This window comes from Danio aesculapii, chromosome 21 (assembly GCF_903798145.1).
Source record: "Danio aesculapii chromosome 21, fDanAes4.1, whole genome shotgun sequence".
Lineage (NCBI taxonomy): Eukaryota > Metazoa > Chordata > Actinopteri > Cypriniformes > Danionidae > Danio > Danio aesculapii.
In genome coordinates this window covers 12,865,386-12,889,608 of record NC_079455.1, presented here as the reverse complement: position 1 = coordinate 12,889,608, position 24,223 = coordinate 12,865,386, and the positions used below count along the sequence as shown (strand labels likewise).

Genomic DNA, 24,223 nt, shown 5'->3' with positions numbered 1-24,223 from the left:
GTTAATGGCTGCTTTATCACCACCATTTCAGAATATCTTGTTTTGGGTTTAACAGAAGAAAGAAATTCATTCAAGTTTGAGCAAATGGTAAGGAAATTTTCAATTTTGGGTGAACTATTCCTTTAAGACTATGCCCATTTTTATTTCTATGACAGGCCCAATCCAGTCGTTGTACCAGCACAAAAACACATACTTTAATTATCATGATCGACTCCTACTCAAAGATTGTAAAAACTGCATGCATCTCCTACTACACGCATACAGGGTGCATGCTGATGATTACATTAGCATCACTGTACACCTAACCTAGCATTAGCTTAAAGACTGAAGCATACTTTGGGCTTAAAGGATACTCTGGGAAGTGAACTGTGGTTATGTCCTGTAATCACTTTCCTATTGGCTTTATTGTTCCTGATGTTATTGTAAGCTCTGCTGAGGGCTGTTTATTGGACCAATTCCCATGTATGCACGAATAACCTTCCTGAATTGTTCGTTCTTGTTTTACACCTAGATTGCCTGACACCAGGGATCCTTTAATAAATACTAACTAAAGAAAAAGGGAAATAATGCAGTAAAAGGTGTGTTTATTAATATTGTGATTGTTAGTGTGATTATGTTGTTTCTAAATGCATACTACTGCAATGTCAGCATCTTCTATTATTCTTTAACAATCTCTCTCTCTTATATGTAATATATGTTATAATAATATTTATAATAATAAATAATATAGTTATTTATGTACGAAATATTTCTAAAACACTTTTTCATAAGTACAAGGAACCCTTGTTTTTTCATGTAAGCCTTATTTCTTAGGTTTGTATATATATATAGTTTTTTTTGCATGTTTTTCTAAAAGAATAATAGTTCTTATGCAAATATTCACGTATATTTTGCACAGAATAACTAGCTGCGTTTTTAATATGACTCTCGAAGGCCTACGTGCTCGTACAACACACCTCGTCCGATGTGATGTTGACGCTAGCGGTGACGCTCGACTCGAGCCAGGTCACTTTAAAGATTCATGAATATTCAACATTATTACAAGAAGGTCGTGACCAAAGCCACGCCCCATATGTGGGTTGATTTTTCTAAGCGGTCACGTTGCGTTGCGGCATTGTAACGGAGGGCTTTCGACAGCAGTGCAGCTTTCACATCTCTCTCTTCTAAGCAGGTAAGCTATTGAATTGTTAGTTTATAACTAAATATACACACTTATATGAATATTGTAGCTTAGTTTGAATGACATGTCATTTCGCTGTTTTGTAAACAATCAATAAAATGATGTTAATTTTTTTTAATTCGTTTAAATTTGTATTTATTGATTGAAGTTTTAGTTGTGAAACAAACGTTATTAGCCAGATATTAAATATCAAAGTTAATACGAATCATCCGACAGGTGGTTGTCTGATTAGGCCTCCATCACAGTCTACTGATTAATACTTAAAGAAGTGTTTACATCAGACATATTCAAAACATAAACATACTCTAGTTTCGTAATTTCTGTGTAAATTGTTAATATTTAAGGTTTATACATTTAAAAAGCTCTTACATAAATAGATAAACATCATAATGTTGACATTCATGACATTCAATGTCACCCTGAGTAGGGTTGAAGACTCATTACATCATCATCTTCATCCTCTCTCTCTCTCTCTCTCTCTCTTCCGTATGCTTAGAAAAAGGCTAACAGCAAACTGACAAGCCAAATCCATTGTTACACTGTTTACTTCACTAAAAATGCTAATAACGGCCACATAGGCATCAATGGACATCGATACAGCATCTCGGATGCGGCAGATGTCTACTGAAGGGAGTGTGGCTGATCCGCACGTAGGCATTTCCTACATCACTAACGTTATAGCTTTAGCCTAGCTGAGATGTGCTAATATTGTGCTCTTTAAAGGTTTAAAGTGCATCCTGACAACGTCGCAGGATGCTCGGAAATCATATTAAAATGACGCACATCTAAATGAAGGCGTGTCCTACTGTGTTTTTATGCCAAATGTCCCCGTCGGTCGCGTTTACATCCTACTTCTAATTGCTAGCGCGACGCAACAAGAACGCTCGCTCGCGTTGCGTCATAACGTGGAATAAGGTTTCTACTGAATCACGCGCTGACCATCATCATCATCATCTTCCTGTTGCGTCGTGTAGACGTGCTGAAGATGGTGTCTCTCCTCACTCAGGACACCGCAGGTACATGCGCGTGTAGTGTTGTTCAAGGTTAAACGAACTAAGCTGATGATGAAGACTAAGCCCAGGATGTACAGTCCTCTAAATTGGTTACTTTGCTCATTTGACCTTCTCTAGTGTGTATTTTTTCGGTCGTTACATTTTCCAATGCAAAATAATATATTTTTGAAGATAATATGACGTTTGTAGGGCTGTTGATGTCAAGTTTTATACATTAGTTACTTGTCTCCATCGAGAAAGTGATTTTAAGAGTGTTTTTATTGGAAATTAATTAATAGTTTAATATAGTGCATTGGTGCCCACCCATTTTCCCCATTCATTTTTCTTATGGAGATTTTTTTCTAGCATTAGCCATTAACCAAACCAACCAGTAATAGATAATAAAATCTAAATATTACATACATTATATTGAAGCAAAGAACTGTTTAAAAAACAGCATGAAGACTGTGGTAAAAGACGACGTGCTTTATGACTTTAATAGGGGAAAGAATGAAGAGTTCAATTAAAGATGGTGGTTGTGGAGACAGCCTTTTTAATGTATCAGTTTATTGCAAAATATGTATATCTGTTCATATATTTCATTCATTTTTAGTGTGTCGTCTTACATTATTTGTGGTGAATTGGGAGACTGGGTGTGGCTACAGGTATCTTTATTTCCAACTTTGCTTGCTGCACCTTTCTAATTGGTGGGGTTTCCTATACAGCATTATGGGAAATGTATTTTTAAAAGCACAAATTCTGTTATTAAACAAAATGAATAAAATAATGGGTTTCATTAAAGCATATAAATTGATACCAGCTTAATTTTCAATCATCAAGTTCGCATTTATTATTATTATTATTATGGTTACTATTACTATTATTATTGTTGTCAATAGTTTTATATTGTAGTCCTTTTTATCATGTCAAAATATAGACACACAGTCCTCCACCAATCAAACCACCAATCAATTCCAGTTAGCGAAATGGAGAAAATCAATGGGAAAGATGCTTCCTCAAGAAAGATCAATGACAAATGGGCAGCGACTCATAATCTTGATCTTTTTAATTGATATACAGATTGATTAAATTAGGTGTTATATAATTGTCTTCCTTTACAGTTCAACTAAAGGTTGCAAACATTAATTTCAACAAAGAAATAATCAAAGTCATTCTGCATTGTATATGCAGGGGTAAAAGGGACAGCAGGGACTGGAAAGGGGTTTGTTCTTCTGGCTCAATAACTGATTATAGCTTTTTCATCATGCTATTATTAGCTCATATATTTAAGCACCACTGCAGATTGATGCCTCATAGCCATTAATTTGGTTAGTGTGTGATTTGTTTGGAGACAGTTAGGTATTAAGAGTGTACATTGTTTAGAAATGTCTAAATAGTGTCACCATGACTCATCAAAATGTATTCAGTTGGTTTAGAAACACTGACTGAGCTTTATAAATGACAAGCGAATACCATTCTCAATGGACTCAGAGCTTGCAGTTGACTATGAAATACCACAGTAAAGTATGCTACACTGGCAAGCAGTCTAAATAATATATAAAACTCCACCCTGTTCCCATTAGTGTATACAGGACAGTGTAGGATACAAGTAAGAAAATAATTTTAAATCACATATAAATGCCAATGACAAATAATGAATGGCAATTATTGTAATTAATATATAGGTCAATTTTCAATTATTAAATTAAATTATGTGTTAACACATGTAAGAAAAAATGAGGACAACGTAGAAGTCTCAATGAAGATGTTTATTCAGCAAAGCAATATCAAAATACATGGCAGTACCTTGGGTTTACCAGACTCAGAATGAACCCCGAACATTTTTAAACTCAAACCTTTATACTCTTTTAGATGTTGCCTTTAGACTTGTCTTCATGTTAATAAAGTTGCTCCTTGGCTGTTGACCCAGCTCTTCACCATATCTCTCTATGTTAATGCAGTTTCAACACCATTGATGACATGGTTCTCTCTGCTCCACACCCATCCCATTCTACAATTGTTACCGTTTGGTCAAGATGTAGTCACCTCAAACAATGCAGAGACAACAAACTGTTGACTTCTATTTTCTTTCATAATTCAGCCTTTTTGGGAAATGAGCATCAATTCACCATTTAGAGTGGAAGTTGGGTCGAGGCAGACTAATTTCTTACACACATAATTGATATATTGACCTGTTGTGAAGAATAGTTTGCTTGTGGTTAGTCAAGATCCTTTATATTTCATCATTTCATTCACTGGATTTTTCAGTGTTATGCAAAAGCACTACTGTATGAACATGTGGCTTACGAGGGAAACCAAATGAATGAAAAAGATCATAAATGTCTTAACACCAGCATGAATACCTTGTTTTGGTGCATGTTCTCAAAACATATCCCATACTGACCATATGTTTGGTGATATCAGACAGTTCTTACAATATAAAAGCAGTGCAATTAAATGTATTTTTGACTCCATCTAGAAGTGGTAAATGCTCAATGTTTTAGATATCAAAATGTTTACATCTGTTTTAAAAGCCATTCATTTATGATTGGCTTAATGAAAAACACCATGGGCCCTATCACACACCTGGAGCAATAAGGTGCAAGACGTGTTTGGCATGATTTGTTGCTATTTTCAGACCAGCACAACTGTAATTTTCACGTTTTGCACCATGTTGTTTAAATAGAAAATCCATTTACAACACTTTGTGGACTCATGGGTGTGTTGGTTTATAAAGGAGGTGTGTTAAGGCACATTATTGGTGCGTTGAACTTAAATAGACTGTGCCATTAACCATCTAAAAGCTGGTCTAAAGTCCAGCGCAGATCGAGTTAGTTATGCAGGTCCACGCGCTTACACATTGCTTAGTACACACAGGATATATAGCAATACACATAATTGTATTATTATTCGCAGTATTGTTTATTATATGCATATTTATATTTGATTTAATAAAAACAAGTTTAGATTTGTCCACCTGTCGGGTTTTGGAGACGCATGCATCACCATATGGGGCATAAGCATTGCACGGGTGTTTGGATAGAACTCACTTTTTTGACCGCACTTCGTTATTATTGTTCATTTATTTGTTTGCTGGAAATTAGAACTGAATTTAGAAACCATTTTGAAACAAATCTTTGTGCGTAACAAATGAAATTAAATATGTAGGCTAATGAATATCTTCGGTGGAGTGAGTACAACACCATTTCCTTATCCATGAAAGTAAAGGAGTAAAGTAAAGAGTAAAAGTAAAGAGACTGAATGGAGGAGGTTTGTTCTTTATCCTTCTGTTTTCTCGCTAGTGAAGCATTAAGTTTTTCCATTCAGTTTTTCCACTTACAAAGTCCGCCATGTAAACAGCACATGTGCCATGGTGTGACACGACTGACCCTTAAAGGGAATAAGAGATGAGATTCTGATTGGTTTAATGCACGTTATATGCTCAAAAAACACCCATAACTCATTAAGAAAATAAGCGCAACCCTGTTAGACCGGAGCATATTTTTCAGTCTTTAAAATAGCAACGGTAAATTTGGATATGCACATAATGCTTTTGCGCAATGCACTTTAGACTTAGATCGTTAAAATAGAGCCCAAAGTGTGTTTGTTGCCTTTCAACTAATGACATTTAATGCACAAAAGGATTTGTCTTTGTTCTATGTGAGATTGTGAGCAAATTGAATATGGAGATCAGTTTGAATTAGTCCCAGTGGACAGACACCTCTCCATCGAGGGACATTGATTGTGGTCATTCATCAGAATGACCTCTCTTTGCCTTTTGTTTGCAACACATTGTCAATGAAGACTGTGTTAGCTTTAGCATTGCTCAAAGTAAAGCCAGTCATTGAAGAATCCCACAAAGTGAGTGAAGCCAGAGTTAGCTTTAGCATTGCTCATGACAAAGGCAACCACTAAAGACTCATAGATTGTGAGTGAAGACAGTGTTAGCATTAGCATTTCTCATAGTTAAACCAGTCACTGACGACTCAGGAATGAAAGGACGTGCCATAACACATCCCTAGCAAATCTCTGGAATTGTGTGATGAATTCAGTGAGCAGTCTTACGCTGTGGAAACTTCCATCAAGCCTCATTCATTCACAGAGACGTAACTTTAGCAATACTGTCAGAAAAACCATTGACTAGCAAGGATTTAGAGGTACAACAGCTGCTTCAAAAGCAACAGATTTGTTTACTAAATAAACACCTATCCTAGATAAATGTTGGTAATGTATTCATTACAGTGCAAAAATTCAGAATACAAATATTTTTTTTGTATTATTTAATGGATTCAGTGCATGAACTGGTCTGTTTAGGGTCACCACACATCCAACTGTGATTTATATCTAAACAGAGCAGCCGGTTTGTGCTGGTTTCAGCTCTGCATTATTCACAGGGATGGGAGAGCCAAGAAGTGCAATGAATGAACAAACATTGAAAGAGAAATGTTTTCAAACTTAAACTTTTAGCATATTTTTCAATATCTGCTGTTTCAGTAGACGTTATATTTAATAAATAAGAAACTCTAAATTTAAATATAAAGGTGTAATGCAGTTCTACTTAGGAGAGTCAAAAACACTTTAGGATTCATTTTTGTTATTAATAATAGTAGTAGTAGTAAATGTCACAATAATAATAATTTTATTATTTTGAATTCTGCCTTAATCAGGGTTTAACTAAAGTCCGTCCACTGTCATAAAAATGCATTCGCTGAAATAAAATATGCTTAACTTTAAAACTTTCACGGTTGTTGCATCACGTTAGCAACTCTCACGGTTTGGATCACATTATGGGTTTTTTTAGTCATGGATTGGACCATTTTTCGGAACAACCAAAAAGGGGAGGAGACAAATGTGATCTGCTTTCCATTTATTACAAAAACAGTACTGCAAGACACTTTTGGATTTAACAAACAGAACAGAGAACCAGTAATTTTATTAAAAATAAAATGAAGAAATAATCAGCTGAATAAAAATAAATAGTAAAAAAGTAGTTACCACTACTGTTGCTGATAACGCTAAATGTAGAAATCTAACATTATAGTTTGTACAACCCATATTTATTTTTAGTCTCCTTTTCAATAAATTATTCAGTTACTCACTCATAAACCGTCATGTTTCATTGCTAGATGGATAATTTTAAAGAATTATTCAGTAGCATATTTTTGATTTTGGTTGTCGCCACCTTTTGGTTAAATAATGTAATTGCTGCCTACAACTTTCATTATGAAATTAATATGAGTTAATTTTTATCATAAACATCAGTGGTTATATCTAAACTATAAACTGTTATCCCAGTACTTTTGTGTTATTATCTGAAGACTAAAGCCTGAAACTCTTTCTTGATTTTTGTGTTTTTCAAACACACATTTGAATGCAGTGATTTCGAAGGATTAATAAACATATGCAAATCACCATCATTTATCATTTATGTTGTGTGGTTGTTGAGATCCCGATCTTCTAATGATCAATCATGCAGCTTACACTGAATGCATTATTGCAGGCTAAACAAGTAGTGACAGAAACCCACCACCACAACCCGAATAACCTACCACAACTTCTTCCGCCATCATTATATTTTACAGGAAAGCTTGAATGCTTTCATACATATGATTTGATTGATGCAAGAGGCGATCTCTCTGTGATCGTTACAAATTTGGGATTAATCTAATCAACCGTTATCCATTACACCCCTATTAAAAATACATGCTTCCAATTTAACTTAGTTTAGCTTAGTGTTAAAATAACTGAAGCCAAAATGGAAAACAAAATAATTCAACTGGTTAAACAACAAACGTGTGTTAAAAGTGGTGACTAAAATAGCACTAAGTATATAAAAAAAATTTCATGTACGCTAAAGTGCCCTTTAAATGAAATGCTGTGCAAACCCAGCATTCTGAAAAGATGTAGCCTCAGACAGTGGGCCGTGTCTAATGGGAATTGACAGCAGAGATTAGAGGAGTGTGATTATATAACAGCAGCAGAAAACACTCTGCTAGCTTCAGTCATGTTGTTATGGAGGCCGTTCAGCCACACTGAAGAGCTGTGAAGGAAAGTGGGCAGGAATATTAATCAAACCCTTTTAGATGCTGTGAATAATGGGCCACGCAGGTTTGTTTATTCGTGGCCAGCACTCCTGGATGTTTCCAGGAGACGGTGGGCTGTTTTTGTGTGACTTTCTTTGGTAAAAAGACTGTTTTAGAGCTGCTGGGAGCAAAGCCAGATTCTCATACAAGTTAGCAACTGATTCCCAAGTCTAGAGCTGTAGTGTATCTGACCCTGGACCACAAAACCTTAATATATCCATCTTAGTTTGTGTGGGTACATTTGTAGGAATAGTCAGCCATACCTTGTGTGATTCAGAATTTTCAATTAGATTGTATGCCAAAAAATCATCACAAAATTAAGCAAAAGTTCATGAATATATTTTGGCATTTCCTACCATTAATGTAATAAAAAATATATATATAATTTTTTTATTAGTAATATGCATTGCTAAGAACTTTATCATTTTATTTTCTCTTATGACTGGTTTTGTGGTCCAGTGTCACATTTAGTTATTGATGACAAAATGTTGTCCTTTTTTAAATGTATATTAGTTTGTTTTATATCAGTTTGTTTGAATGAATCAATGACTTGTTTCATCACTGGATGAATCAGTGTTTTTGAACTAATCTCTTGAATAAATGAATTAATTAATTAATTAATGTTAGATGTGTTTTTAACAGTTTGCTTTTTCACATTTAACAGCCACCTACTGGTGGTGGGATGTAATTGATGTAATCGTCAAATGTTATCTATTTTGATAACTTCCTCTGACATCAGCGTTTAAAACTGTGTTTGAACTGAAGTTTCATAAACTAATTTCGAGAGGAGCACTAATATTATTGAGCACAGCTGGTTTCTCATCCATAATCAGTAATAATTCAATCAGATTGATCCAAGCTCACAATAAATAGACAGATTTTGCCCTATTGCATTATCTTCGTTTTGGAAGAATCCCTCCTTCCACCCCATCTCCTCCTTTTCCTCCCTTTTTTAAGGAGAGCTCTCAAAACCTACCTGATCTCGGACCCCCTTTATATGCTTATTGACGAGGTGGGAGCCTTGGGCTCAATTATCTCCGAGCTCAGGGTACTCTCCTGGGACAGAATTCCAAACCTGCTATTAATAGCAAGCATATCTAAGTTTGAACTCTTGAAATGGCCCTTATACCATAAAAGGGGCACTGTTGGAGAGGCAGTCCATAGAAGTGGTGTCCAAACCATACTAGAGATGATCAAGTGCACTTGTTCAGTCGCATAATGTGCCTGATATACACTCAATGGCTAGAAAATACCTATATCATTCAATAAATTTCTGTGTCTTTCCACCAACTTTGTGGTGCTCACAGCTCAATCACCCATCTATTTATCCATTTTTGCTGGTCCAACTTGATGAGCATAATAATTCTGTCTTCAATGGTGTGTAATATATAATGTGTGTGAGTGTGTTAAGATACATAATTGACATAAGAGACATAATTGAGTGAAGTTGCTGGTAGAGCTTCACAGTATTGTAAAAAAACTGACATTGTGTTATTTTATTTTTCAGCAATATATATATTGCGATTGTTTAATATAAGTTCACCTGATTGAATAGCCCTATTTGCAAAGAATTTATAATTTGACATGGATTAAGATGACTTTATAGTGCATCTGCATAAAATATAATAAAGCAATCACAAACATGATATAAACAGTAAAAGACAACAATACATTGTTTTCTGGGAGTCTAGCAATATTCAGGTACACTAATTAAACAATCAAATGTAAAATTTGTATCAACAACATTGCGTATAAATGCTTAAATACAATTAATCTTTCTTAAAGTTACAAACATTATAATTTGTTGTGCCTGAACAATCAAAGGCCTTTAAAATCACATAAACACAATAAGCTTTTTGTTAACTTTTATAGTCAAGTGTGTTTTCAATGATGCCTTGACATTGCAGATCCTTCAATGTGACTATTGCAGATGCGCACGTTGCAATATCGATGCTGAAAGGATATATTGTGCAGCCCTAGTCATGTTGGTGAGATGGATGATGGTGGTGTTTCCTTTTTTTGCAGATTGCTTTGAGCCGCTGACATCATGACGCACCAGTATCCCGCACTCACTGCCGAGCAGAAGAAGGAGCTGCAGGACATCGCTCAGCGTATCGTCGCTCCAGGGAAGGGCATCCTCGCTGCAGATGAGTCCACAGGTATGAGACACCTTCAAAATCTTTGATCAACACGTTATTTATTCCTGCTCATGCTCATCTTCTGTGTTCTTTGAACACTAAATACGCTCTAAACCCTTTCTGCTAGGGCTGTTGTGTTTACAATAAGTGATTATGTTTTAAAACATGCCTAAATGTCATTTAACCCTTGTGTACTGTTCAAATTGACTACCCTTTCATTATGTTGGTGGCTGTTTTTGTCCCATTGACTTCCATTATAAAAAAACATTCTTTGATTGAAAAGCCATGGCAGCATACAATCATGCATTCTTGATTGTTGGTGGTTTTCCCTGTTGGGAGGAGGTAAAATGTGTCACTTTCAGAGTTGATCATCAGTTGGCAGCATTAACACTTCAGTTTTTGGCTTTTATATGGAGTTCATTTATACACTGACTGTTCTGAGAGAGGAGCTGCTTATTTTGGTTTACTCAGACATATAAAGGCAAGTGTGCAAAGCTTTCTCTTGCATGCGCGCACACACACACACACACACACACACACAAACACACACAATACTCCACATAAAAGCCAAAAGCTTTTTTGCACTGCAACTGATGATCAACATTAAAAATAGCTAATTTAACCTATTCCCAACTGGAAAAACCATCGATAATCAAGAAAGCATAATAATATGGTGCCATCGCTTTGCAATCAAAAATGTCATTATAATGGAAGTCAATGGGGCAAAAATAGCCACCAACATAGCGAAAGGGTAGTCAATTTCTCCATAGTGTTTTTAATTTGTTATTTCCCAAAATATGTGTCAAAATAAGATTTGTGACCAAAAATCATTCCATTTTCTGAAACACAGAGAAAGTTGTGGGCAAATTAAGCCTCATAATCTTCCCAGAGTGGATCAAAACATCCCCAACATTGTTTGTGGGAATACCGCATATAGCACTAATGAACCATCTCAATTTACCACGAGAGAAATTTCCTCACTACAACTTTCTGCCGGTGTCTCTAACACACTGAAATGAATGTCTGCGTGTGTACAGGTAGCATGGCCAAGCGCCTGAACCCAATCGGAGTGGAGAACACAGAGGAGAATCGCCGTCTTTACCGTCAGATCCTTTTCTCAGCCGACGAGCGCATTGACAAGTGCATCGGTGGTGTCATTTTCTTCCACGAGACCCTCTATCAGAACGCTGATGACGGCACAAACTTCGCCCAGCTGATCAAGGACAGGGGCATTGTTGTGGGAATCAAGGTACAGCAAGCGTCTCACTCATTTTTGTTTAGTTCACCTCTAACTGTTTGTCTTTTAATGTGGCACAGCAAACTTTTATGTACACTTTAATGTTTCAGACCATCAATCATGGTTTTTATTATTAATTTAAAGGAAAACAAAATTACATAGCCCTGTGTGAAAGTAATTTTTTTAACTTAACTCTGTTTTTTCACACCTGAGTTAAATTTCACTAGCCACACCCAGGCCTAATTACTGGCACACCTGTTCACAATCAAGAAATGTTTGTATAGGCTACATCTGAGATCACCTACTACTTGAGTAGGTACTACATTTGAATTTACCACACAGCCGCTAGAAAAAAGTATGATCTATATCAGAGCTATTCAATTGGCAGCCCGCAGACCGAACCCGGCCCCCGAGGGGATTTATTCCGGCCCTCCAAATAGTGTGACCAAGACATCAAAAATAAATGTAGCCTAGTTCAGTCGAAAAACGACCGCTATAGTTATGAAGTGACGTGCGTCTATTCAATACAGCACGACCTGCAGGTGAAGGCTGTGCAGAGTGTGGGTCAAGTTACATTAAGTGGCGCGGGCGGCTGAAAACATTTGGATATATTTGTAGAAAGGGCCTTTTGTACAATGCGCCTTTAATAGGGATCCAATGATTAGCCGATTTCACTACTCGCTTTAATTCATTACGGTTAATTAATCGTAAAGGCTTCTCAACGCCAAGGAACAAAACTGCTGCAACTAAACAAAGTTATGCTAACTGTGTGCTAGTTTAAAGCTCAGCGCTTATACCGAGGCTAATACGCACGCGCATTGGATTAACTATAGCAGCAGGCCGTTCACATATTACGTCTTTTCCGCACGCAAATTCATTATTTCCAATGGAGACGTGCGCATATTGGGAGCGGTGCTCACGCAGCTCGCAAGCGGACCGATGCACTCGCGCCCTCCAGACGCACACAGTAGAAAATATCTCATGCTGTAGTGGTGAGTGGTGAGTTGTGCGTGGCTTTAAATGCAATGTAAAAAAGATATGTTAGACAAATTATTACTATTGATTTAAAATGATTATGCATGTACAAACGCAGATAATAATAATAAATAAATTCTTATGCTAATATATAGCTTAAATGAATATTAGACAAATACTATTTTTTTATTTATTCTTATTTTTATTTATTTATTTATTGTTCTGTCATTTATTTTCTTTGTAAAATTATCACTCATATTTAAATCAAAAACTTTTTCATTTATTTTTACGTCCAAAGAGAGAAATGGACTATTGTTTGTTTTTATTAATATTTTGTGCTGTATTTGGTTACTGGGCAGCAATAAACTACACTTTAAAATATAAGCAGTTTTCTTGTGATTTTCTAAACTAGTAGTATTTTGAATTTATTAAATAATAATAATCATGATAACCATAAAACCATGATTATTCTTCAGACTATTGTCGTACAACCAAAATCTATAATCGTTGCATCCCTAATTGTTATGCAGTTCCAAACATAACATGTCGGTGCAACAGCCTAGTGGTTAGCGCGCTAGCATATGGTGCAGTAGCACTTCAGGGCGTCCCAAGTTCAAATCCCGGCTTGAGGACATTTCCCCTACCTACCCACTCTCTCTCTCCCACTTTGTTTCCTGTCTAAAATACTGTCCTATCCATTTAAAAAGGCCAAAAATAAATCTTAAAAAAAAAAACATAACACATGAATGTGCTTGAATGTAAAAGAAACCTACTTGAGCAATACACTGATTTTGTTGTGCTTCAAATTACAACGTTGAATATGTTTGTAAAAAAAGCCACATTGTACAATGCAGTGTTGTTATGTAGTTTCAAAATACAACATATTAACGTTTTAATGTAGAAAAAGCCAACGTGGGTGTCTTAAGGAGCAAAAATACAGCATATGGGCTCTTACATTGTTGTTGTGTCATCACTTATATTGCAAGTCATATCTTTCCGGCCCCTCAAAAGGAATCCTTTTCATGAACTGACCCCCATGACAAACTAACTGAATAGCCCTGATCTATATAGTAAGTATGTCAGTACTTAGTGGTGGGCAAAGCGAGGCTTCAGGAAACACTGAAATTGTCGAAGCAAATGTGTCGAAGCTTCGAAGCGTTTCAAACCCATTTCTACAGTGACACCTAGTGGTCATTTTTATTTATTGCTCTGGAACAGCTTTAGCAAAGAAACATTACGTGATTTGAGGTATTAAACCCCACGTTGTATTGTCGAAGCTTCAAGTGATTTAGTGAAGCAGTGTAAAGGGTAATTTATACTTCTACGTCAAGCACACGTGTACCTCAGCGCAGCGAGTGTTTACAAGTGTGGAGCCCCAGGAAGGAGCTCCGGATTGAGACTATTGTTTTGTGCTTACTTTATGATTGAAGTTGTTGCACGTCTGCAAGCCTTAAAATTTGCGATATACAAACATAAACACCTACTGCCAACTAGCATTTCTGAAGTGTTATTGCAGAGCAACACACACAGCGCACAGAAGTATAAATGCACAGCTCATTGCATTGCACTGGGTCACGCCGATCACCCGATGCAGAAGGATAAACCAGGTTTTAGTACCTGACTAGCATGCATAGATAATGGGTTCGAATCCAAAGCAATGCAGCTATAGACACATATAGTTTTTAAATGCTCTGTTCTTGTAACCTATTTTGTTTTGACACTGGTCTGACATCCGAATAAACACTTTGTGAATAAATATGTTTTGTTTTGGTCATAAAAAGTAACATTATTAAAATACATCAAATCACAATTTCAGAGTATTTGTACAAGTCGGGAATCGAACCTGGGCCATTTTCAGCACAGTAGCATTGTGCACATGCATGCTCCACTAGGCTACTTTTTTTTTTACCCTTTCAGTCAAATGCAGATTTGGTGCAGTGTTTCAAAACACTTGCGCTCTGTGTTGAAATGTCAGTTTCATGTCCGCCATCCCAATCAGTAGTGCATGGAACTTTTTAGCATACTATATAGTATGGAAGTTTGCGATTTTTGGATGCAGCCAAAGTTTCTGAGAGGAAAACACACACAGTAGGCAAAGAATCATGATAAGATTATCAGGACGAGGTTGGTAATTTGTAGAAAATATTTTTAGCAGTTTGAAGCCTCAAGTTACAAGTGTAAATCTATGTTTGAAATATTCTACCAAATCATACTTGATTTTCATGTATAATGTACACAGTTGAAGTCAGAATTATTAGCCCCCCTTTGATTTATTTATTTCTTTTTTTCTTTTTTAAATATTTCCCAAATTATGTTTAACAGAGCAAGGAAATTTTCACAGTATGTCTGATAATATTTTTTTCTTCTGGAGAAAGTCTTGTTTTATTTTGGCTAGAATAAAAGCCAAAATGTCACTTTAAGCTGTCTAGTAGTGTCTTGAAAAATTTCTAGTCAAATATTATTTACTGTCATCATGGCAAAGATAAAATAAATCAGTTATTAGAGATGAGTTATTAAAACTATTATGTTTACAGATGTGTTCTCGGAAATCTTCTCTCCGTTAAACAGAAATTGGGGAAAAAAATAAACGGGGGCTAATAGTTCAGGGGGGCTAATAATTCTGACTTCAACTTTAGATGAATGAAGCATTGTTTCTACATTTTATTCTTTTGGTAATGAAAATAACAGCAGGTTGTGCTCTTTTACAGGTTGACAAAGGTGTCGTTCCTCTGGCTGGAACAAACGGAGAGACCACAACACAGGGTGAGCTCACAGTCACTGCCATTATGTTTGATGCCTGTGATGATGTTTTATTAATGGGAAATCTGTACGTCTTTAGGGCTGGATGGCCTGTCAGAAAGATGTGCCCAGTATAAGAAAGACGGCGCAGACTTTGCCAAGTGGCGCTCCGTGCTGAAGATCAGCGACACCACTCCTTCAGAGTTAGCCATCATGGAGAACGCTAACGTCCTGGCCCGTTACGCCAGCATCTGCCAGCAGGTCAGAACCTCAAGTCCTGCTGCTCTTTGTGTTCGTCTTGTTGGCTGAAAACAATAACAAATTATCATCTTAATTGTTATGATGAAGCTTATAGAAAATATTTTATTTGATACTTGGACTAAAATTGATATAAAAAGTAGTTAAAGCCAGGGGCGATTTTAGGATTTTTATTTTAGGGGGGCTCAGCTCCTGAGGTAAAAAATAAATAAATAAATAAATAATATTACAGCTTAATATTATAGCTTAATATTACATTTATAAGTAGTAATTTAATAGTAAGAAATCAATAAAAGTTCAAATGTTTAATATGGTAAAAATAGCCAAAGATAGCCATTTCATTTCTGAATAAACCAAATAGGCTCAACACACCTGTTTACCGTAGTAAAAAACACTTTCTATATTTAAGTACATTTTTTATTTTCATGTATTAAATAAATAAACCTGCCGCTTTTCTAATTAAATGGCAAATTTAAATATGTATTTTTAAACCTACAGGCTAATTCACATATTTCATGATCTGAATTACAATAATAAATACGATTTTTACAATATACAAATACAAGACATATCTCTGTCAGTAACTGACTGTTAAAATGAGTACATTCACTAAGTGGTTCTGTCACTGTTTTTAATCCTTTCTGTGCAAGACTGTATAGTATAATTAATGCCACATGCACTAACACAAAACTTGTTTTATATTGATAGTTAATTTTGAAATTAAAATAGCGAAATGTTCTATTAGCTACTTTTTCAAGGAAACAGCTTTGATTATGAGGTGAAACAGTAGATGGGGAAACCCGATGGCTCCTCCATGACATTGGGGTACAAGTGATACAAGTGTATCTATAGCAAAGAACTGCAAATAAGCAGGTTTTTTGGCCTAAGTACTATCGTAATCTATCTATAAACACACACCTTGTTCTTTCACTCTGCACAGCTGTGCTTTGCTGATCAAATGAAAAACCAAAGACGGGAAGGAGCCGAATCCTTCCGCTGTTTTCATACCAAATTTAAAGGGGACTGAGACAATTAGTGTACAGTTTATGAGCTAATCACAAAAGTTTTAGGGGGGCTGAGTAGAAATATAGGGGGGCTACAGCATCGCCCATGGTTAAAGCTAAATATAAGTATTTAAATGTGCAGTATGTAAGTTTGACACCCAGTGGTTGAACTAGGTATTGCACTCCTGGATCAAAACACACATAAGCACAGGTTGCCAGATTGATGTGAATGAGCCTGATTATCGAACCTAAAAGTCTGATTTGAACTGTTTTGTTATTAAAAGCAATGGTACACGATAGAAGAAATATTTCTCGGTTTTTGTCTTAACCAACCTTTGTCCACCTGAAGTTTATATATTACAAACTGCTTCCATTTCTCACTGCTGACAAAATAACAATGATCACCTCAGGTACACCTCATGTGCTTTATTCAGTGTTAATAATGTGAGTTTGAATGCCGTTTTACATGACATTTATTGCCATACTACTGAAAGCAGCAGCAGATAGTTCACCTCAGATCTTGAAAATAAAATAAACCGTTTGAAATTGAACTTTAGAACTCAGTGCAAGCCATGTTAACCAATATCTATCATTCAGAATGTGCATAATGTTGTTAAAGAGGTTTAATATGTATTAATTAGATTATAAACCTTACCAGTGAGTGCATATTCTGTGCTTCTGAATGTCATGTTTCGTTTGATCCAAACAACCAAATTGCTTATCACTGCAAATCTCGTCAGGTAGAGTGTGATTAGGACACGGGTTACAATGTAACCTGTTCACCTAATGTTTACGTTTGTAATATATTTATATTATTTGCTAATTAATAACCACCTCATGTGGAACTCTGAATCTGCGTCTCATTTCGGAGTCTTCTACTGTCCACCGGAGGTCGCATTTCAGTCACTGACGCATGCTGTAATGCAGTGTTTCCCAACCCTGTTCCCGAAGGCACACCAACAGTACACATTTTCAACCTCTCCCTAATCAAACACACCTGAATCAGGACATTAGAAGTGACTCCAAAACCTCAAGTTAATGGGTCAGATAAGGGAGACATGCAAAATATGCACTGTTGGTGTGCCTTCAGGAACAGGGTTGGTAAACACTGCTGTAAGGTGTTGAAATATAATTGGCTAAACTGGCATTGGGCAGGTTAAATGACCAAAACAAAGACAGACATTCCAGCACGTTAATGTTGAAAGCACATAACAATTACTAAAAAAAAAAAAGAGCGACAGTAGCTGACTTTCATTTGCTGAAGACAAATTTTAGGTCTTGCATGAAAATATTTCAGGATTTTTTTCAATCTATTGCTAGTGGACAGGGCTCAGCATATAACATTTTACATTAATTTACAAATAAATACCTTTTTCAGGAAAAGATAATAACAAAACCTTTCATTTTTAACAACAAATGTTCAGCGTTTATTCGTGCATAAAGGGCCATGTGGATTACCTTTTTTTAAACTTTTCCTATAATTCTTTTCACCAAAATCCCTAATTTTCTTCAGCTCAAGTAGTGGATGGCCTGGGGAATGAGAAACTAAAAATTTAATTTAGATTTTTGGGTGAACTTTTCTATGTAGTTATCAATAAAAATTATACTGCGAGTTACAAAAATAACTCCAAAGGCAAGGAACTCTCGAAAGAATTGAAGCTAGTTAATGGATATCAGCTTTTTGTTGACGTTTTATTGCCCATTTTCTGTTTTAGAATGGCATTGTGCCCATTGTGGAGCCTGAGATTTTACCTGACGGTGAGCACGACTTGAAGCGCTGCCAGTATGTTACAGAAAAGGTACTTAAAAAGTCAACTCAAATGACATCATTTAAATTAGATGTGCTATTATTATTGGTCGATTGTTTTATGTACTTAATCTTTCTTATTTATTTTATATCACCAGGTTCTTGCTGCCTGCTACAAGGCCCTGTCTGACCATCACGTGTATCTGGAGGGAACTCTTCTGAAACCCAACATGGTGACAGCCGGACACTCCTGCCCCACCAAATACTCCAGTGAGGAGATCGCTATGGCAACAGTGACAGCCCTGCGCCGCACCGTTCCTCCCGCAGTATCAGGTCAGCGTCAGGCCCTGATATTTGTTTGTTTATACAGCCAAACGGCTATCAACACTATAGATATGATTTCCATTGTGGTGTCTGGTTTCATGGTAAAGTCACACCTCCACCACCACCACCGCACAGTTTGCTTCTCTGGTCCAAGCATTTCTATTATAGTTTTCATGAGTCAGATGTGCTTTTGCTTTCTAGTAATATTAAACAGTATATTTAAGAATCAACATATTATTATTTAATAATAAAAATGTTTCTCTCATTGATTGAGTATAGAAAATATAATGCATATTTCTATAATGATTAAAAATTATACAATTTAAATACATTTATATACGTAGCAATTTTAAAATAAACAGACCAATAGAGCTGAATCTTTTTCAAATTATTTGTTGGGCTACAATTATTGTTTTTTGTTTTTGGAGCTGCTTATCATCACCCACCGTTCCCTCGTGTGTGTCTGCATCTCATCATGCGTTACGTCAAATAAACAGCAGTCAGTGATAGAGACAGACTCGAACAAAGCTGAAATTCAGCTCATTAGTCAAAATAGCAGGTAAATTTATTTCATGTATTTGTGGTGGAGTTTATCCAAGCCTTTCTTATATGATGAGTCTTACACACATGCCGTTTGCAGCACACACACACACATACATACATACATACATACACACATACATATTAGCGTTTACTGACACCATGTGGTCATGGTGATTATAGAGGTTAAGAATTAGATAACGATTTTACTGTCTTTATTATAAACATGCTGTTTTAAAAACGTTTTATTCTTATTAAACTTATAAAAATCACAGAGTTGTAACAAATATTTTAATCCCAGTTTATTTGCAAAAAACTGTTCTGTGGACGTGTGTACATGTTATTAAAGAAACATGGCACCTGTCAATCAATTCGGTGGGCGGGAAAAACGCATTCCTACATCACGCATTCCTACATCCCGTTGCGGCGGGCTTCAAAATCTATCAACCTATTTTAATGCCAGGAAAAAAAAACAAAAAAGAGACTTATATTGTTTCTATCACTCCAATATGACAATTTACACCAAATACCTACACACAGTTCTATCCAAACAGCTTACAAAAGTTGATTTTCATCATAGGTACCCAGTTGGGTGAACTGTCTATTTAATATTAAAAACAAATATTTAAATAAAAATCAGGGGTTAAAAAATGCGAACCTCATGCATTATCATCAGTAAACTGTATGTAATGAGGTGTCAGTCGCTATAATGTTTTTAAATTCTTCATCTTCTAGGAGTGACTTTCCTCTCTGGAGGTCAGAGCGAGGAGGAGGCGTCCGTCAACCTGAACTCCATCAACACCTGCCCTCTGGCAAAACCCTGGCCCCTCACCTTCTCCTATGGGCGTGCCTTGCAGGCCTCAGCTCTGGGCGCGTGGCGTGGAGCCAAGAGCAATGAGAAGGCTGCAACTGAGGAGTTCATCAAGCGTGCTGAGGTCTGTTATACTGCATTGTTTATTTACATGAAATGTTGTGTCTAGTGAACCCTATATGGCCCCTTATATGGTTATTTTATGCAGAAAGTGTTCCAAATGACTAAACTTTTATTTGAAACCGAGATTTTTTTTAAAGTAGTCTTTTAATATTTTAATGTGTTTATCTCTTTCTCTCTCCGTCTCCAAGTTTGTTGCTTTATTGGCATGACATTTTTTACAGTATTGCTAAAGCATTTTAACAAAGTATAAAATATGGAATATATGTACATCAACAAATTAATCAAAGTTACAATAAATGAGAGAGAGATGCAAAAAATAAAACCAAAACTGTCAATACCTCTAATATTAATTATAATAATTACAGTGTAAATTATGTAAAATAAGGTCAATTTTATTGGGTAACTATTTCTTATGATGTGGATAGTACATACATATTTTGCTGATAATCTCTTTCTTTTTCTCAAATAAAAGTTCTATTTAAAACTTGACAATTGTTAATAATGTATTGTCAAAGCATCGTTCAAATGCTTACATCAAACAGAGCATGAAGACAATTTGCATGGTAGCAAAGATAAAAAAAATATATAATAATAGTAATAAAACAACATATTTAAGAATCAACATTTTATTATTTAATAATAAAAAAATACTGTCTTTGAGTGTGTATAGAAAATGTAATATATAATGAATATTATTTATTATTATTATTTTATATTTAAATTTTTTAAAAAGTATAAAATTGAGACTTGAATCAGTTGCATTACTTTCTTCAGGGCTACAGTTATTGTTTCCTTTCTTGTTTCAAACCAAAACAAAAATTTGGAGCACAAATAAATATATTTATAATAAAATCTAAGCTGTATCTGTCTTTCAATTTGAAAATCTGTTGATCCAAAACATTTTGTAAATTTGTATATATGTGAATAAGTCTAAATTAATTATGTTAATCAAATAATGTTCAATAAACTTGGATGAAACTTTTTCATGTAGATTCATTTTCTGATCTCTTTACAAATTATTTACAGTGCAAAGTATTCATAGTGCTTCACTTTTTACACATTTTTAATGTTACAGCCTTATTCCAAAATGGATTCAATTCATTTACACACCATACCTCTTAATGACAATGTGAAAAAGTATTCACAGCCTTTGCTCAATACTTTGTTGATGCACCTTTGGCAGCAATTACAGCCTCAAGTCTTTTTGAATATGATGCCACAAGGTTGCCACACCTGTCTTTGGGAATGTTTGCCCATTCCTCTTTGCAGTACCTCTCAAGCTCTATCAGGTTGGATGGGAAGCGACAATGTACAGCCATTTTCAGATCTCTCCAGAGATGTTCAGTTTGATTTAGGTCTGGGCTCTGGCTGGGCCACTCAAGGACATTCAACAAGGAGTTGTTGTGGAGCCACTCCATTGATATTTTGGCGGTGTGCTTTGGGTCATTGTCCTGCTGGAAGATGAACGGTCGCCCCAGTCTGAGGGCAAGAGCACTCTAAAGCAGGTTTTCATTCAGGATGTCTCTATATATTGCTGCATTCATCTTTCCCTCTATCCTGACTAGTCTTCAAGTTTCTGCTGCTGAAAAACATCCCCACAGTGAGATGCTGCCACCACCATTCTTCACTGTCGGGATGGTATTAGCCTAGTGATGAGCGGTGCCTGGTTTTCTCCAAACATAACGCCTGGTATTCACTCCAAAGAGTTCAATTTTAATCTCATCAGACCAGAGAATTTTGTTTCTTGTGGTCTGAGAGTCCTTATGAGATGCCTCTTGGCAAAGTCCAGGCAGGGTGTGGCTTCCGTCTGGCCACTCTACCATACAGGCCTGATTGGTGGATTGCTGCACAGATGGTTGTCCTTCTGTAAGATTCTCTCCATAGAAGAACGCTGGAGCTCAGACAGAGTGACCATCAGGTTATTGATCACCTACCTGACCTAAGCCCTTCGCCCCTGATCACTTAGATGTAGGTCTACAGACAATTCCTTTGCCATGCTTGGTTTGTGCTTTGACATGCACTTTCAACCATGGGACCTTATATAGACAGGTGTATGCCTCAAATCATGTCCAATCATCTGAATTTACAACAGGTGAACTCCAATTAAGCTGCTGAAACATCTCAAGAATGATCAGTGGAAACAGAATGTACCTGAGCTCAACTTAGAGCTTCACGGCAAAGGCTGCGATTACTTATGTACATGTGATTTTTCAGGGTTTTTTTTATTAAATTTGCAACAATTTCAAAAAAATGTTGTTTTTTCCCACATTGTCATTATGGGGTATTTTGTGTAGAATTTTGAGGAAATAAATAAATTTAAACCATTTTGGAATAAAGCTGTAACATTAAAAATGTGTAAAAAGTGAAGCACTATGAATACTTTCCGGATGCACTGTAAAATGTCATCATTATGGGTGAATAGACCTTTAGTGGTGAGACAAATATCTCAGATTTGATCAAAAATACCTTGTTAAACTGAACCAGTGTTCCAGGTTTTGAACAGTAAATAATGAGTTGAACTGAGGAATCAGACATGTTAAACTGACGTTTGCCGCGTTTCCGCAGGCTAACGGATTGGCTGCTCAGGGCAAGTACGTCTCCAGTGGAACCTGCGGAGCAGCAGGACAGTCGCTTTACGTGGCCAATCACGCCTACTGAACATCCTGCGTCCCAGCGTTCAGCTCTCCGCCAGCCAATAGTATAGTGCACAGCTGCTACCCCTCCTGTCACCGACCAATCACAGGCCTGCGCTGTCTTCTGTACTTTACGGTTGCCGTTGCAAATGTCTCATAATATATCTATTTAAAATATATATTAAACAGAAAAAAGAAAGGTACGCAAAAGATTATTTTTATTTTCAGAAACTTCTAGGCATGACGTCATGCTGTAAACAAGGAAACAGTATTTTTAGTGACTCATTAGCTGGATGTACATGTATATGTCAGCCGTTTGGGTTTTATATGATTGATTGCATTCCAGTTCTGGCACCAGTCGACTTTTCACATTCCTTTTAGTGCAGTTTGGCCTCATAATAGTGTGTGGATGAAGTGAATACGGATCAGTGTACGCCAGCAGAACCAGTTTATCATATTGGGAGTAAAAACAGAGTAATATATATGTAACAGTGATTAACTACAGCAGACTCTGAGGAGGAATATTATTTTGTGTTGTGTTCACATATGATATTAAACCATTGTCTGGGCTGCGTGATTTATCGTTTGTAAAATTTAACATGAAATACGTAATATATTCGTTTGAAAATGGGAGCGTTATCTTAAAATCGTGCTCTGTGTTGTGTGCTTGAGTGTGTCCTGCTCTTCCTCCTCTCCTCCCTGTGTTTGTGACACAGTGCTACATCAGTAATTATCACTTCTATTGGTTGCGATCGGCGGAGCGGACCAAACTGTGGAGCTTGTGGGGAAGGAGAGCGCTCACTGCTCTGTCGAGAAAATGTGATGTTGTGATTTGATGTTGTTCCCTAAGCACTTTGTGTGTCAGATAGTTTAAAAAATCCAATAAAACTACTGTAAAACCCTAGACTTTGTTTGTTGTTATTGCTGGAGTTTTGCATGCTTCTACTCTCTTGAAGGGATAATTCACACCAAAATCAAAAGAAGACATTTTTGAATAGGTTATGTAAGCTGAGAAAATATTATATATTCCTTCTATGCTAATGAGACATTTTAAGCATGGGATGGGTCCTCCAGGTGTGGCAGAGATCATCACAGCTTAAATGCACATCACTGCCATTTGTTTACAGTATGTGTTTTCCACCATACACAATTAATCTGCTTGTGATCTTCCTTCATATAACTTTGTCATGTTTGGTGTCATTTGACAGTTTATGACTTAAGCGTTGTAGTGGTGAAATCAACATTGATTGATTGTATTTCGATATAAGATATGTTTACTATTGTTGAATCCTGAGGAGAGTATGTCAGTGTTCTTCTCCCCCCTTTATCTCCTCAACTTTGCTCTCGTGTTCAGCTGGTTTTGGGGGTTGGTTTTCACTTGATCTGGGAGAATGGCTTCTACTCTTCTCCCGCACACTGGTGCGTAGCCTCAGTTGCTA

General features: G+C 36.3%; 1 protein-coding gene across 1 annotated transcript; it reads left to right on the top strand.

The window, feature by feature from the left end:
* The first annotated feature begins 1,066 nt into the window (after positions 1–1,066).
* Positions 1,067–23,688, top strand: aldocb (aldolase C, fructose-bisphosphate, b). The gene is made up of 9 exons (XM_056446268.1): positions 1,067–1,171; positions 10,281–10,414; positions 11,431–11,642; positions 15,314–15,368; positions 15,445–15,605; positions 18,322–18,405; positions 18,512–18,686; positions 19,953–20,152; positions 22,717–23,688. The coding sequence occupies exons 2-9, from the start codon at positions 10,303–10,305 to the stop codon at positions 22,807–22,809; spliced, it is 1,092 nt and encodes a 363-aa protein (XP_056302243.1). The 5' UTR covers positions 1,067–1,171; positions 10,281–10,302; the 3' UTR covers positions 22,810–23,688.
* Positions 23,689–24,223: the final 535 nt, after the last annotated feature.